At 38.0% G+C, this 13,761-nt stretch overlaps 1 protein-coding gene across 1 annotated transcript; it reads left to right on the top strand.

Annotated features, from left to right (window-relative positions):
* The first annotated feature begins 1,725 nt into the window (after positions 1–1,725).
* LOC149827210 (uncharacterized) lies at positions 1,726–4,413 on the top strand. The gene is made up of 2 exons (XM_090019202.1): positions 1,726–2,645; positions 3,176–4,413. The coding sequence occupies exons 1-2, from the start codon at positions 1,762–1,764 to the stop codon at positions 3,975–3,977; spliced, it is 1,686 nt and encodes a 561-aa protein (XP_089875328.1). The 5' UTR covers positions 1,726–1,761; the 3' UTR covers positions 3,978–4,413.
* Positions 4,414–13,761: the final 9,348 nt, after the last annotated feature.

The following is a 13,761-nucleotide window of genomic DNA, read 5'->3' as shown; positions in this document are numbered from 1 at the left end:
TTAAATGGGGTCGCTGCTCCAGCACATGTACTCTTTATGCACTCATAGCACACGACATGATCATAACTAGCTGCCGATGGAGTGCCTTTTTTTTTTTTACTGTGACCCCAAAAGCACAAGCGCAATGATCTAACTTAAATATGCAAAGCAATGCGAGCCAAGAGTAAGACCCAAGGTGTTTGGCGTAGTGGGATGGGGGCCTAGACAGTTTGATGGGCAGTCTACATTCAAATCCCATTGGGCCCTCGGAGTTTTACGCCAAGATAGACAGAGACCTTAGTATGGCAAGCTGAGCCAGTGCAGTTAGGTCTCGGTGCCTGAGGCGATTTCTCGGAGTTAAAATAAAAAATAAAAAGTAAAAGGGTTATATATATATATATATATAAGAGAGAGAGAGGATTATACTTACAATCTAATTGGAATTTCATGGTCCAAGTTATCTGCACTCGATTTAACCTCGCAGAAGTGCAGCATAGTCGATGCTTTTATAACCATTGTTTTTCAATTTTCTAAAAAACCTGTACACAGGTTGGATTCGAGGTTTTCAAAAGTTGGTTACTACTAAAAAGAGGGCATTGATCGCATCCATGGGGTCATTTCCATTTCCATCAAAAGATAAAAAAATTAAAAAAAAAAGCAAACTATCGTAGCTTAACCATAATACTACGATAGAGAGAAAGAGTAAGTTTTTGGTGTGGATATATACACCACAAATTTTGTATTAATGAATAAAATCTTATTAGTGGTGTAGCTTTACGTAAATCTGACTGCATAAATTAATGGACTTCTCATGGCTCATTTACTATATATAATATTATTTGAATAATTTAAATACTAAAATATATTTAATTACAAGAATAAATGGTCTAAACTACCTCTAAATATAATTATTCATCGACATAGCCTAGGTCATGTTTGGAAGAAAGGCAAAACCTAGTTTTTATAGGGATTTTTGGGTAAAGTTTTTGTTCACTAAAAACTTAAAAAAGAAAAATTAAGACCACTATTTTTTTTCCTTTTTTTTAGACAGGGAAAGCTGGCGTTAGGCCTCAGTTATACAAGTACATTGGGATTCGAACTTGCAATGTTCCAACACAAGGTGACGTGCACTAGCTATGGTAAGACCAACAATTTTTTTGGCTTGCTGACTGGGAAAAAAACGGGGTTGGTGTGGTCTAAAAAGGGTAACACCAACCAGTAGGGATGATAGTGGACTGGGGCGGAGGCAGGAGACCCCATCTCAAAATTCTGGCCTCCATCTCCACCTTCATCCTAGTATGGGTTTTAATTTTAACCTCCATCACCGCCTCCATCCTCGGGTTTTGATTTTAACCACCATCCCCACCTTCATCCAAGTTTTGGTCAAGGACGATGAAGGTGTTCTTCTGCTAATGCCTAATGATTCTGACCGGGTCGGTTACTCGATCTAAATCCGATACTTTATTTGAGGATATTTTCCGGGTCATATTCAGATCGGCTTCACATTTTCTCCAAGTACTCTTCTCTGAATGAAATAGGGATAGAACCGATCGGTTGGGAAACCAGTTCGGATGTGGTATATCCGACCCAATACCACTCCCCAAAAAAGTCCTACCCAACTGAAAAGAAGGGGCAACTTGGTCATACCGAAGTTCCTACGACAACCCTCCGTAACCAAAGATGACCCCACACCACAAACAAAGAGTTTGCATAAAGAGGGGTTCGACCTCTCGACCTCTCGTCCTCCCTCCTCAGTACGTGCCCAGAAGCACCACCAGCTGAATGGCGAAGGCCACCTCCGCGACGGAGCCCGACCCGGCGACCTATGCTGACTCGGTGGACTCCGCCGACTCGGAGAGCTACCGCTGGGACGATGCGCCGCCCGCCGCCTCCGCCGGCAGCGGCAAGCTCCGGCTGATGTGCAGCTACGGCGGCCGAATCGTCCCGCGGCCCCACGACAAGTCCCTCTGCTATGTCGGCGGCGAGACGCGGATCGTCGTCGTCGACCGCCATGCCTCGCTGGCGGACCTCTCCGCCCGCCTATCCCGCCACCTCCTCTCCGGCCGGCGGTTCACCCTCAAGTACCAGCTCCCCCACGAGGAGCTCGACTCCCTCATCTCCGTCACCACCGACGACGACCTCGACAACATGATCGACGAGTATGACCGGTGCATCGCCTCGCCCCGCCCCTCCCGCCTCCGCCTCTTCCTCTTCCCGGCCAAGCCCGACGCCGCCTCCCTACTCGAGGACTCCAAGGCCGACTCCTGGTTCGTCGACGCCCTCAACGGCACCGCCGGCCTCCCGCGCGGCTTCTCCGACTCCGCCACCTCCGTCGATTGCCTCCTCGGCCTCGACTCCGCCGACTGGGACCGCCAGGACTCCAGCAACGGCGACGGTAACATCGCCGCCACGGGTGCCGGGAAGGGCGGCAAGGCGGAGGTGCAGTGGGTGTCGGACTCGCCCAAGTTGGAGACATCATCGTCGTTCGGATCGGCGTCGTCCGCGCCCTCGGTGTCGAACCTGCCGCCGATCAGGGTCAGGGCGGAGGAACCGGCCGGCGGGGTCGTCTCCGCAGGTGGGCTCGCCGGCGTGGAGGAGCAGTTTGCGCAGATGCGGCTGACGTCGGAGATCGTGAAGCCCCCACCAGAGCGGGAGGTTCCGGCCAGGTACTTTCGCTCCCCTTTTCGCCGTACTTCTTCGTCGATGAATTTCTAGGGTTAAGGGTTTGAAAGAATGGGGCTTTTGTTTACGTTTCGCGTTTGGGGAAAAATTTGTATTTCTAGGGTCGCGGAGACAAAAATGTAAAATTTTTTAGGGTTTGAGCTAAAAGAAAGAAAAATCCGAGTTTATCTGGTTTGGGTTTCGAAAATCCTTGTGTTTTGGTCGAGGAATAGGAAATATCTGAATCAAATCCGAATTTCTAGCGCATGTGTTGCAGAAAATGTGAATTTCTAGGTTTAGTGTTGCAAAAAATCTGAATTTCTATGTTTAGTGTCGCAAAGTATCCGGATTTCAAGTCAGTGTAGGAAAATACTACGAATTTGGATGGTTCCGATTGAAGATTCTAGAGTTTTAGGATTACCAAGAAGAAGAATCTGAATTTCTATTCTTAGGATTGCGAAAACCCCAAATTTCTAGTTTTTGGATCACAAAAATTGAAGCTTTTTGCACTCTGGTGATGCTTTCTGTTTCTCAGGGACAATCCTCCGCCTAAATTAGTGTACTATCAGGATCCGATGAGGTTTCCGGCAGTCCCGATCACGAATCCAGCTGCTGCCGATCCCAAGCGAGAGCTTCCTGACCAGAACTACAGGGTCCAGATGCAGTATCCTGCGGACCCTGGCTTCCTCATCCCCCAGGCGCTTCCACCGGAGTATCACTATCTCCATCACCAGACGGCCGCAATCCCTCCACCACCCATGCCTTCATTCTACCAAGTGCATCACCATCCTCAGCAGCAGCAGCAGCAGCAGCAAGTGGATCAGCCGATCTCCATGTACTTCCTGCACTCCCAAGCATCCGCCATGGCTGCCATAAGGCAGCACCAGGCCTTCAATTTGGCGGCCTACCAATCCGCGACAGCAGATCCTTCAAACAAGCCGGTTGTGGCTCCAGTGCCGCAGCAGGCGAAAGACCCATCGCCCATCCTCTCATATGCAGCATCAACCCCACCACCATCATCTCGCTCAGCTCCACGACCCGAATTGACTGGAAATGTGTACAGAACTGCTGCTAGTGCCGCAGCCATGCAGCTAGCTTCTGCGCCATTCGTTCATGCTCCTGAGCATCAGCAGCAGCAGTATGCAGGGTATCGTCATCCACTGCACCCACCAGCTCATTTGGCTTACGAATATGGCGAGTCGCTGCCGCATTCGCCACAGTTGTTTTACACTCAGCAAACACCAACAAGTGCTGCTGCAGGGCTGCAGTTCCAGGCAGCAATTGGCGTGGAGGCATCGGCGCAGCGCTCTCCAGATGCGAAGCAAGCTAGATCATAGACATAGCAGCTGCTGTGAGTTCTCGCCATGATCTCAGTACAGTGCTTGATTCTTCAGTGATGGTGGGTTCTGTTCATATACACAGCAGTTTTCGATTCTGGGGTGTGTATTTGTTGCCGAGTGTTATATGTCTATTGTTCATAGTCTTTGTATCCTGTCAAATTCCACGAGTTCCTTGCTTGTTTGATTATGATAATTTGTTGGTATGTCTATCATGGGTGTAATAAGGAACCGAGTCCCCCCCCCCCCCCCCCCCCCCTCTCTCTCTCTCTCTCTGTATGTGTGCATCTCCCACACACCCCTTCCCCCTCTCTCTCTCAGGTAATGAGTTCAGTCATTACTACTTGGTGTATCCGTCAATCCGTTGTGGTGTGATTTTGTGATTAATAAAAATGAAATATAGGAGTCACTGTCTATATTTCTATGTCTCTCTCAATTTCGTTTGTTTATCTCATACATTGTTCTGTTGGTGGTATTTTATTTCTTTGAGTTGTTGGATAGCGTGCTTGTGTGATTAAATAAAGAGGACACGCATGCATCTGACTGTTATTCTTTCTTTTGAATGTGGACTTCTGTGTGTCTGGAAGGCTTGTGGTTTGTGCGAGAGTTAGTTGATTATATAGGATACGAGGGGCAACGGCTATTTACCGTCAGATTTTTGTTGGTGGTGGTTTAAAATGTGCAAGATAAGGTGGGGGTGGGAGGTCGCTAAAGGTGGGGTTGCGTGCGTCTTGCTTTACAGGGAGGATACGGAGATAAGAGATTCTGATATTTTTTCATTCTTGGCAGCCATAAAGATCTAACTAGATATAGACTTTTGTCCATTATCTAAGGGACCTTAGTGTGAAGCCTGTTTTGGATTTTATACATGGAGATTGGGTTGATGAGATGAGGATCGAAGACATGGTTGGTCTATCAGGAGATTTCTTTTTATTGATTTTCTTTTGCTTTACAATAACAATAATGATAATTTAGGATGGGTTTATCAAATATTCTCCTGACAATAATTCATAAATGCATTTGCTATCTGGTGCTTCCAGCAGAAAACTCTCACAAAGATACGTGTGTGACTCGAGTTTGAGACACTTTGTGCACCTTGGAGTTAGAGACACTCTGTGCACCTTGGTTAATTGGCTAAGGCGCTCAAGCTGAAGGACATTGAGAGTTCAGTAACTGGGGTGCATCCATTGTGTACGTGCCATATATATAGTTACGAGTTTTCTTTTTTTAGTTTTTAGTTTTTTATTTTTCTTTTGATTCTGACAATTGTAGCTAAACTGGCGGCTGAGTTCTAAATGATAGCTGACAACTGTCAACTGCAATTAACAACTGATTGGGAGCTGGTCCAACTAGCCGATGGACTAACCCCAACGGCTAGAAATTGGCCCGGTCAGTGCATTAGTGCCTATATAAACTCTCTCTCTCTCTCTCTCTCTCTTGTATTATTTATGCTTGTTGCCAAGCATTGCTCTATAAAATCTTTATTATTTTTATGTTGTTGCTTTCTTTTGAGAGTTGGTGTGATCAGCCCATTAGTAGCTCTTTGTATTTGGTCCATTAGTGACTTGTTCTTGTAGCCACATTGTTGTATTATATTTGTGCATTTGTTGTTTCATTACATAGTATCAAAGTCTTTGGTGCTCTTGGGCAAAAGCTTGAAGAGAAGATTCGTGAGATTGGTTTGTTGGTTCGTTGCTTTGGAGAGTGCACCGTCAAACTTCTACAATAATATTGTTTCACTTTCTTCTCCTCTTCCTTATTCATATCTCCATTATTTCTTTCACTATGACCGATAAAGAAATTGTAATAATTGTTTTTATCAAATTTGATGAAAAGAACTACATGTAGGCCGCGGCAGTGAAGAGGTTTCTCATGGGTAAATACTTATGACATTTTATTGATGAATCCACAAAACCACAACAAATTCGCACAAAATTGATTGTTGGCACTGATGGTGGATCAAAAGAATAAAGTTTTAAAGGAATTGAAAAGTTAAAGACTATGATTGACTATAAAAAAGCTTATAAAGAATGAGAAGTAGGACATGCTAATGTCCTCTCCTTTTTTATGGATAGTATTCACGAAAAGCTTTGATCCGACCTTCTTGAATTTGAAAGAATCGATGAAGCTTGGGAATATGTTAGACAAGCATATACCAAAAAAGATGTGGCACACAAATGGGATCTCAAAACCGGGGTACACAATTGCAAACAAAGTGAAAAGACATAGATGGAATACTATAGTACCCTCAAGAGACTTTGGGATCAATTGGCTAAACTTGAGCCTATATGGGCGACTCCAAAGGATGCTTAAAAATGAAAGAAATACAAATATGAGGAACAATTATTTCAATTTTTTAGAGGTCTTAAACTCAAATTTGAACAAGTTCGAGTCACTATTATTCATAAGAAAAATCTTCTTTCCTTACATGAAGTTTTGGCTCAAGTATACATGGAGGAAACAAGACTCAAAGTTATGACTGAATCTAAAGGGACAAAGGATAATGTGTTTGTCATCGAAGACTAATACAAATATTTATAAACCACCTAATTTTTCAAAACTTTATGGTGAAAAGCTTAGATATGATGACAACAAAAAGAGAACTATGTTGACTTATCATAATTGTGGATAACAGTGCCATATTGGGTCATTTTGTCCCAAGTTCAAAGGAAGAGCAGAAAAAAAGGTAGCATTCATAGGAGCGTCTCACAAAGAAAAAAATGGAACCAATAAAGATTCTAAAGCTATTGAAACTATGTTCACTCAAATCATGGCGGCCCTTCATCTACTAATAAAAAACTCTTCTCTCTCTGATGTCGTGGTCTCTACATCTTAGCTTTTCAATAAGGTTTCATGGCTTTTGGATTCTGGAGCCTCATTTCATATGACTCCATATTTCTCTTTACTTTTCAAATGTTACACTAATTCAATACAAAAAAATATTTTTATCGCCGATGGATCTTCTCTTAGCATAAAAAGTTTTAAATTTTTTTAAAACACTTCGAAATTCTTTATTCCAAAAGTTAGACTTATCCAAAAACTAAATTTAAATTTTTTATCTGTTTCACAAATTACCGACCATGGGTGTACCGTCTCCTTCTTATCCAAAAAGTGTTTTATGTAGGATCTCCAGTCCAGAAAGCAGATCAGAGAAGGCTATAGAGAATGAAAACTTTACTACATAGATCATCTTTTTCTTTCAAATTTTTTTTTTTGTTATAATGCTCAAAATATAAATTTAGCTTTATGGCACCAAAGATTGGGATATCCTAGTCTGTCCAAATTATCTCATGTACTCTATTTAAGCAAATTTTGTAATAAAAAAATTTATTGTGCGGATAATATTGTTGGCAAAATGAATGCTCTCTTATTTCTAAAAAAAAGTTTTTTTTCTTCTAAATGATTTTAATTAGTGCACTCAGATGTATGAGGACCTTTTCTCATTCTATTTAAAGTTGGTTTTTCTTATTATGTTATATTTATTGATGATTACACAAGATACTCATGGATATACTTTCTTAGGTACAAAAATGAGGTTTTTAGGAACTTTAAAAAATATCATAACTTTATCAAAAACCAATTTTAGACCAAAATTTATATCTTTCGCTCTGACTATAGAAGAGAATTTATGTCAAATTATTTCAAAACTTATTTTAAAAATAATGGAATTATTCATCAAAGATCATATGCTTATAGTTCTCAACAAAATGGATTAGCTGAGAGAAAATATAGCCACATAATTAAAACTACTAGAACTCTTTTAATTGCAAAAGATGTTCTAAAGCTTTTTTGGGCTGAAGTGTGTTTAACAACCATATACCTCATCAACCGACTCCCGTCATCTAAGTTTCAAAACATCTCTCCTTATGAAAAATATTTCAAAGTTTCTCCTGATTATCTTAGATTAAGACCTTTTGGATGCTAGTGTTTTGTTCTCACTGACAAAAATGATAAATTCTCTCCTAAAGTCAGATCGTGTGTTTTATTTGGATATGGAGAAATTGAGAAAGGGTTTAGATGTTTTGATTTCAAAAGTAATAAACTATATATATCCAAGAATGTTCACTTTTTAAAAAATAAATTTTTTTCAAAGTGTATCTTTAAGTCTTTTTTTTTTCTTGAATTATTGCCTCAATGTAAGGGTGATTCTTCGTATGAGAATGATAAAGAAAAAGTGCCTCAATCAAATCAGAATGATAAATAAATTGAAAGTGGATGACCCAGTATGATTTAATATAGAAGACGTGACAATGATAATCAACGAAATGTCTTAGAAAGGTATTCTACCATAGAAAACCAACAAGCTAAAGTCGTCAAGATTATATAAGACTTTTAGACACCCTGATAGATTTGTTTAATATGAATCATTCTCACCTCAATATAGGGCTTGTACTGTAGCTAGGACTTTGGCTTATTTTAAACCTTTCACATATAAACAAGCAAAAAAATATTATGAATGGGTAAAAGCTATGAATGTAGAATTAAAAGCACTTGAAAAATCCATAACTTGAGAAGTTTTTGATTAGCCTAAAAGTAAGAAGACAATAGGTTGTAGATGGATCTACAAAATTAAAATTGATAGTGATGGCACCTCAGAAAGAAACAATGCTCGATTAGTTGTTAAAGGGTATGCACAATAATACAAAATAAACTATGATGAGACATTTACACCAGTAGCTAAGATGACTTCAGTTAAGACCTTTATTGTTGTTGCTGCTATTAAAGGTTGACCTATATACCAAATGGATATTAAAAAAATATTTTTAAATAAAGATTTAAAAGAAGAAGTTTATATGGATTCACCTCTTGAGTATAAAGTTTCCTCTGGTAAGGTACTTCGATTAAGAAAAGCTATTTATGGTTTGAAATAAGCATCTAAAGCCTAGTATGATTGCTTTAGTTTTGTTAGGCTAAAGCTTGATTTTAAGTCGTGTTATACATATATTGTTATGTTTACTAAGAAATTTGATGCAAAGATTGTTTTACTTTTCCTTTATGTTGATGATATAATCATTATAGGTGAAGACAAGCATGGAGTAAAGGATATTAAATGTATCCTTAAAAAATATTTTGAAATAAGATTTCACAGATTTTTTCTTGGAATTGAGGTTACTTACTCTCTTAGAGAATAAATGTTTCTTCAAACCAATTTTGCTAATGATATTATTAACATGTTAGATATTACTGATGAAAAGATGGTGGACACACCTGAAGTTATTAATGCCAAGATGAAGATTGATAATGGGACACCTCTAGATGATCTTACTTCATATCACCAAATGATTGATGCTTTGACTTCTTTAACTATTATTAGGCTTGATATTGCGCATGAAGTTCATACTACTAGCCAATTCCAACATTCTCCTACCACAGTTCATATGACTATTGTGATGAAAATTGTTAGATATCTAGAAACCTCTACCTGTAGAGGTCTTTTGTTATCCTCATCTTCCTCTCTTGAATTAATTTTTTATTCTGACTCAGATTAGAGAGGATATCCAAATGATCAATGCTTAACTACTATTTTTTGTGTTTTTGTAGATGATTCTATAGTATCATGGAAGTGCAAAAAACTATAAAAAGTATCATCATCCATTGAGGTCGAGTACCGTGCAATGACTACTATAACATAAAAATTCGTTTAGTTGTAAAGATTACTTAAAGACATGAGTGTTCAAACACCCTCCAGACTATGTTGTGATAACAAAAGTACAATATACATAGTTGCAACTATACATTTCATGAAAGAACCAAATATATAGAAATTGATTGTCATTATGTTTGTGAAGAATTTCTAAGGAAGATCATCACCCTACCTTATGTTACTTTCGAGTATCAACTAGTAGACTTCTTCACCGAGGCACTTTCATTACTACGTTTTTATTTTCTTTTTGACAAACTTTTAGTGATCATATTGTAAGTTTGGGGGGAGGCTGTTAAAATGTATTGTGTATAAGCCATTTGTATTCATATATATATATATATATATATATATATAGTTTATTATGTATGTAAACTAAAATACACATAAAAAGTATTTCAGTCATTTCATGTTGTAATAGGAGTCAGTCCACTAGGAACTAACAAGTTTTTTGTTTTTATTCTTCTTTTGATTTTGACAATTGGAGCTGACAATTGATTGGGAGCTGGTTCAACTAACTGTTGAACCCACGCCAACAACTAGAAATCTAGCCATTAGGTTTGTTAGTTGGGCCAGCCCCTTTATGCACGGAATGCTTATATAAAGGCACTCCCTCTCTTGTATTATTTATGGTTCTTGCCAAGCATTGTTCAATGAAATCTATATTATTTTTTATGTTGTTGCTCTCTTTTGAGAGTTTGTGCTATTAGCCTTTAGTGCCTCTTTGTATTTTCCCCATTAGTGGCTCATGTTCTTGTGAGTGTGCACCTTTGTAGCTACATTGCGGTATTGTATTTGTGCACTTGTTGTTTCATTATAAATCCCTTTCTGCAAAGGCTAAAGCATCAGGCTTCTTGGTGGATAAGGGAGTGGTTGATGGGTTTTAACCGCTTGGAGGTGGGTTGTACAACAAATTTCAGGAAATTCTCTCCGGGCCCCACTACTTGAAGTGGCTTTTTCGCTCATTAAAATAAAAGAATTATTTCATCAAAGATCATATGCTTATACTCCTCAACAAAATGAATTAGCTGAGAGAAAATATAGGCATATAATTGAAACTACTAGAACTCTTTAAATTGCAAAAGATATTCCAAAGTTTTTTTGGGTTGAAGCGTGTTTAACAGCCATATATCTCATCAACCAACTCCCGTCATCTAAGTTTCAAAACATCTCTCCTTATGAAAAATATTTTCAAGTTTCTTCTGATTATCTTAGATTAAGACTTTTTGGATTCTAGTGTTTTGTTCTCACTGACAAAAATGATAAATTCTCAACTAAAGTCATACCGTGTGTTTTCTTTCGATATGGAGAAATTGAGAAAGGGTTTAGATGTTTTGATTTCAAAAATAACAAAATATATATATATATTTAAGAATGCTCACTTTTTTATTTTATTTTTCAAAGTGTGTCTTTGAGTATTTTTTTTGCTTGAATTATTGACTCAATGTAAAGGTGATTCTTCGTATGAGAATGATAAAGAAAAAGAGACTAAATCAAATCAGGATGATGAACACATTGAAACGGGAGGACTTAGTATAATTTAATATAGAAGACGTGATAATGATAATCAACCAAATGTCTTAGAAAGGTACTTTACCGTAGAAAACCAAAAAACCGAAGTCATTAATACATTATATAAGACTTCTAGACATCCTAATAGATTTGTTTCATATGAATCATTCTCACCTCAATATAGAGTTTGTGTAGCTAAGACTTTGGCTTATTTTAAACCTTCCACACATAAACAAGCAAAAGAATATTCTAAATAGGTAAAAGCTATGAATGAAGAATCAGAAGCACTTAAAAAATCCATAACTTGGGAAGTTTCTGATTTGCCTAAAGGTAAGAAAACAATAGGTTATAAATAGGTGTATAAAATTAAAACTAAGAGTGATGGCACCTTAGAAAGAAACAAGGCCCAGTTAGTTGTTAAATGGTATGTACAAAAATACGGAATAGACTATGATAAGACATTTGCACTAGCTAGGATGACTTCAGTTAGAACCTTTATTGTTGTTATTGCTATTAAAGGTTGGCCTATATACCAAATGGATGTTAAAAATGTATTTTTAAATAAAGATTTAAAAGAAGTTTATATGGATTCACCTCTTGAGTATGAAGTTTCCTCTGGTATGGTACTTCGATTAAGAAAAGCTATTTATGGTTAGAAATAAGCACTTAAAGCCTAGTATGATCGCTTTAGTTCTGTTAGGCTAAAGCTTGATTTTAAGTCTTGTTATACTGATATTGTTATGTTTACTAAAAAATCTGATGCAAAGATTATTTTACTTCTCCTTTACGTTAATGATATAATCATTATAGGTGAAGACAAGCATTGAGTAAAGGATATTAAATGTATCCTTAAAAAATATTTTGAAATAAGATTTCTCATATTTTTTTTAGAATTGAGGTTACTTACTCTCCTAGAGGATAAATGCTTTTTCAAACCAAGTTTGCTAATGATATTATTAACATGTCATTAATGTCAAGATGAAGATTGATAATGGGACACCTCTAGATGATCTTACTTCATATCGCCAAATGATTGATGCTTTGACTTCTTTAACTATTATTAGGCTTGATATTGCACATTGCATTTCATACTGCTTGCCAATTCCAATATTCTCTCACCATAGTTCACATGAGTACTGTGATGAGAATTGTTAGATATCTACAAACCTCTACCTATAGAGGTCTTTTGTTATCCTTATCTTTCTCTCTTGAATTGATTTCTTATTCTGACTCAGATTGGGGAGGATATCCAAATAATCGATGCTCAACTACTGATTTTTGTGTTTTTGTAGGTGATTCTATAGTATCATGAAAGTATAAAAAACCATAAAAAGTATTAGCATCTACTGAGGTCGAGTACCATGCAATGACTACTACAACATCAAAGATCGTTTGGTTGCGAAGATTACTTAAAGACATGAGCATTCAGACACCCTCCATACTGTGCCTTGATAACACGAGTGCAATATATATAACTGCCAACCATACATTTCATGAAAGAACCAAATATATAGAAATTGATTGTCATTATGTTCTTGAAAAATTCCTGAGGCAAATCATCACCCTACCTTATGTACTTTCGAGTATCAACTAGCATACTTCTTTACCAAGGTGCTTTCGTTACTGTGATTTTATTTTCTTCATGACAAACTTTCAGTGATCATATTATATGTTTAAGGGGAGGGTGTTAATATATATATATATAGTTCATTATGTACATAGATAAACTGAAATACCATCAAAAGTATTTAAGTCATTTGATCATATTGTAATAAAAGTCAGTCCACTAGGAACTAACAAGTTTTTTGTTTTTTATTCTTTTATTGATCTTGATAACGGTAGCTGACATCTTATTGGGAGCTGGTCCAATTAACTATTGGACTAGCACCAACAACTAGAAATCTAGCGGTTAGGGCAGCTAGTTGGGCTAGCCCCTTTATGCATGGAATATCTGTATAAAGGCACTCCCTCTCTTGTATAATTTATGCTTGTTGTCTAGCAATATTCAATAAAATCTTTATTATTTTTTATGTTGTTGCTTTCTTTTGAGAGTTTGTGTGATTAACTTTTAGTGCCTCTTTGTATTTGCCCCATTAGTGGCTCTTGTTCTTGTGCACCTTTGTAGCTATATTCGGGCATTGTATTTGTTCACTTGTTGTTTCATTATACATCCCTTTTCCGCAAAGGCTGAAGCATCAGGCTTCTTGGTGGATAAGGGGGTGGCTGATGGGTTTTAACTGCTTGGAGGTGGGTCGTACAGCAAATTTCAAGAAATCCTCTCCGGGCCCCACCACTTGAAGTGGCTTTTCCGCTCAGTAAAATAAAAGAAAAAGTCCTAATCCTGCTCTTGTCTGAATACAACTTTAAGAGTTTTTCAAGTTGGAAGTCTTTATTGCTGCTGGCTTTACTAATACTTTTTTTCCATGACTGTATCGCTCCAATTTCCAGCTTCACATGGAAGCAAATGGTGCTGTTTGTTTGACAGAGAGAACCTCACGCTTTTTCTTTTAGATTGTACATTGGATGTAGGAATCCAATGTCAGCTACGTTGCATCTAAGTTGAGGCTCCCATGCACCTTTTTCTTTGGTTGGCTTGCATTTAGGGATGGCAGTGGACCTGGAGAAAGCGGG

The sequence above is a fragment of the Nuphar pumila genome, chromosome 10 (genome assembly GCF_984573655.1).
Source record: "Nuphar pumila chromosome 10, dmNupPumi1.hap1.1, whole genome shotgun sequence".
NCBI classification, from domain to species: Eukaryota; Viridiplantae; Streptophyta; class Magnoliopsida; order Nymphaeales; family Nymphaeaceae; genus Nuphar; species Nuphar pumila.
Note: the sequence above shows the minus strand (reverse complement) of the source record. Positions and strands in the feature narration are given on the sequence as shown.

What these genes read in the sequence shown, in the direction of transcription:
- LOC149827210 (XM_090019202.1), top strand. Translation starts at nt 1,762, where the DNA reads ATGGCGAAGGCCACCTCCGCGACGGAGCCCGACCCGGCGACCTATGCT. An exon ending in GAGCGGGAGGTTCCGGCCAG is followed by an intron (nt 2,646 to 3,175) that starts GTACTTTCGCTC and finishes TCTGTTTCTCAG; the next exon opens with GGACAATCCTCCGCCTAAAT.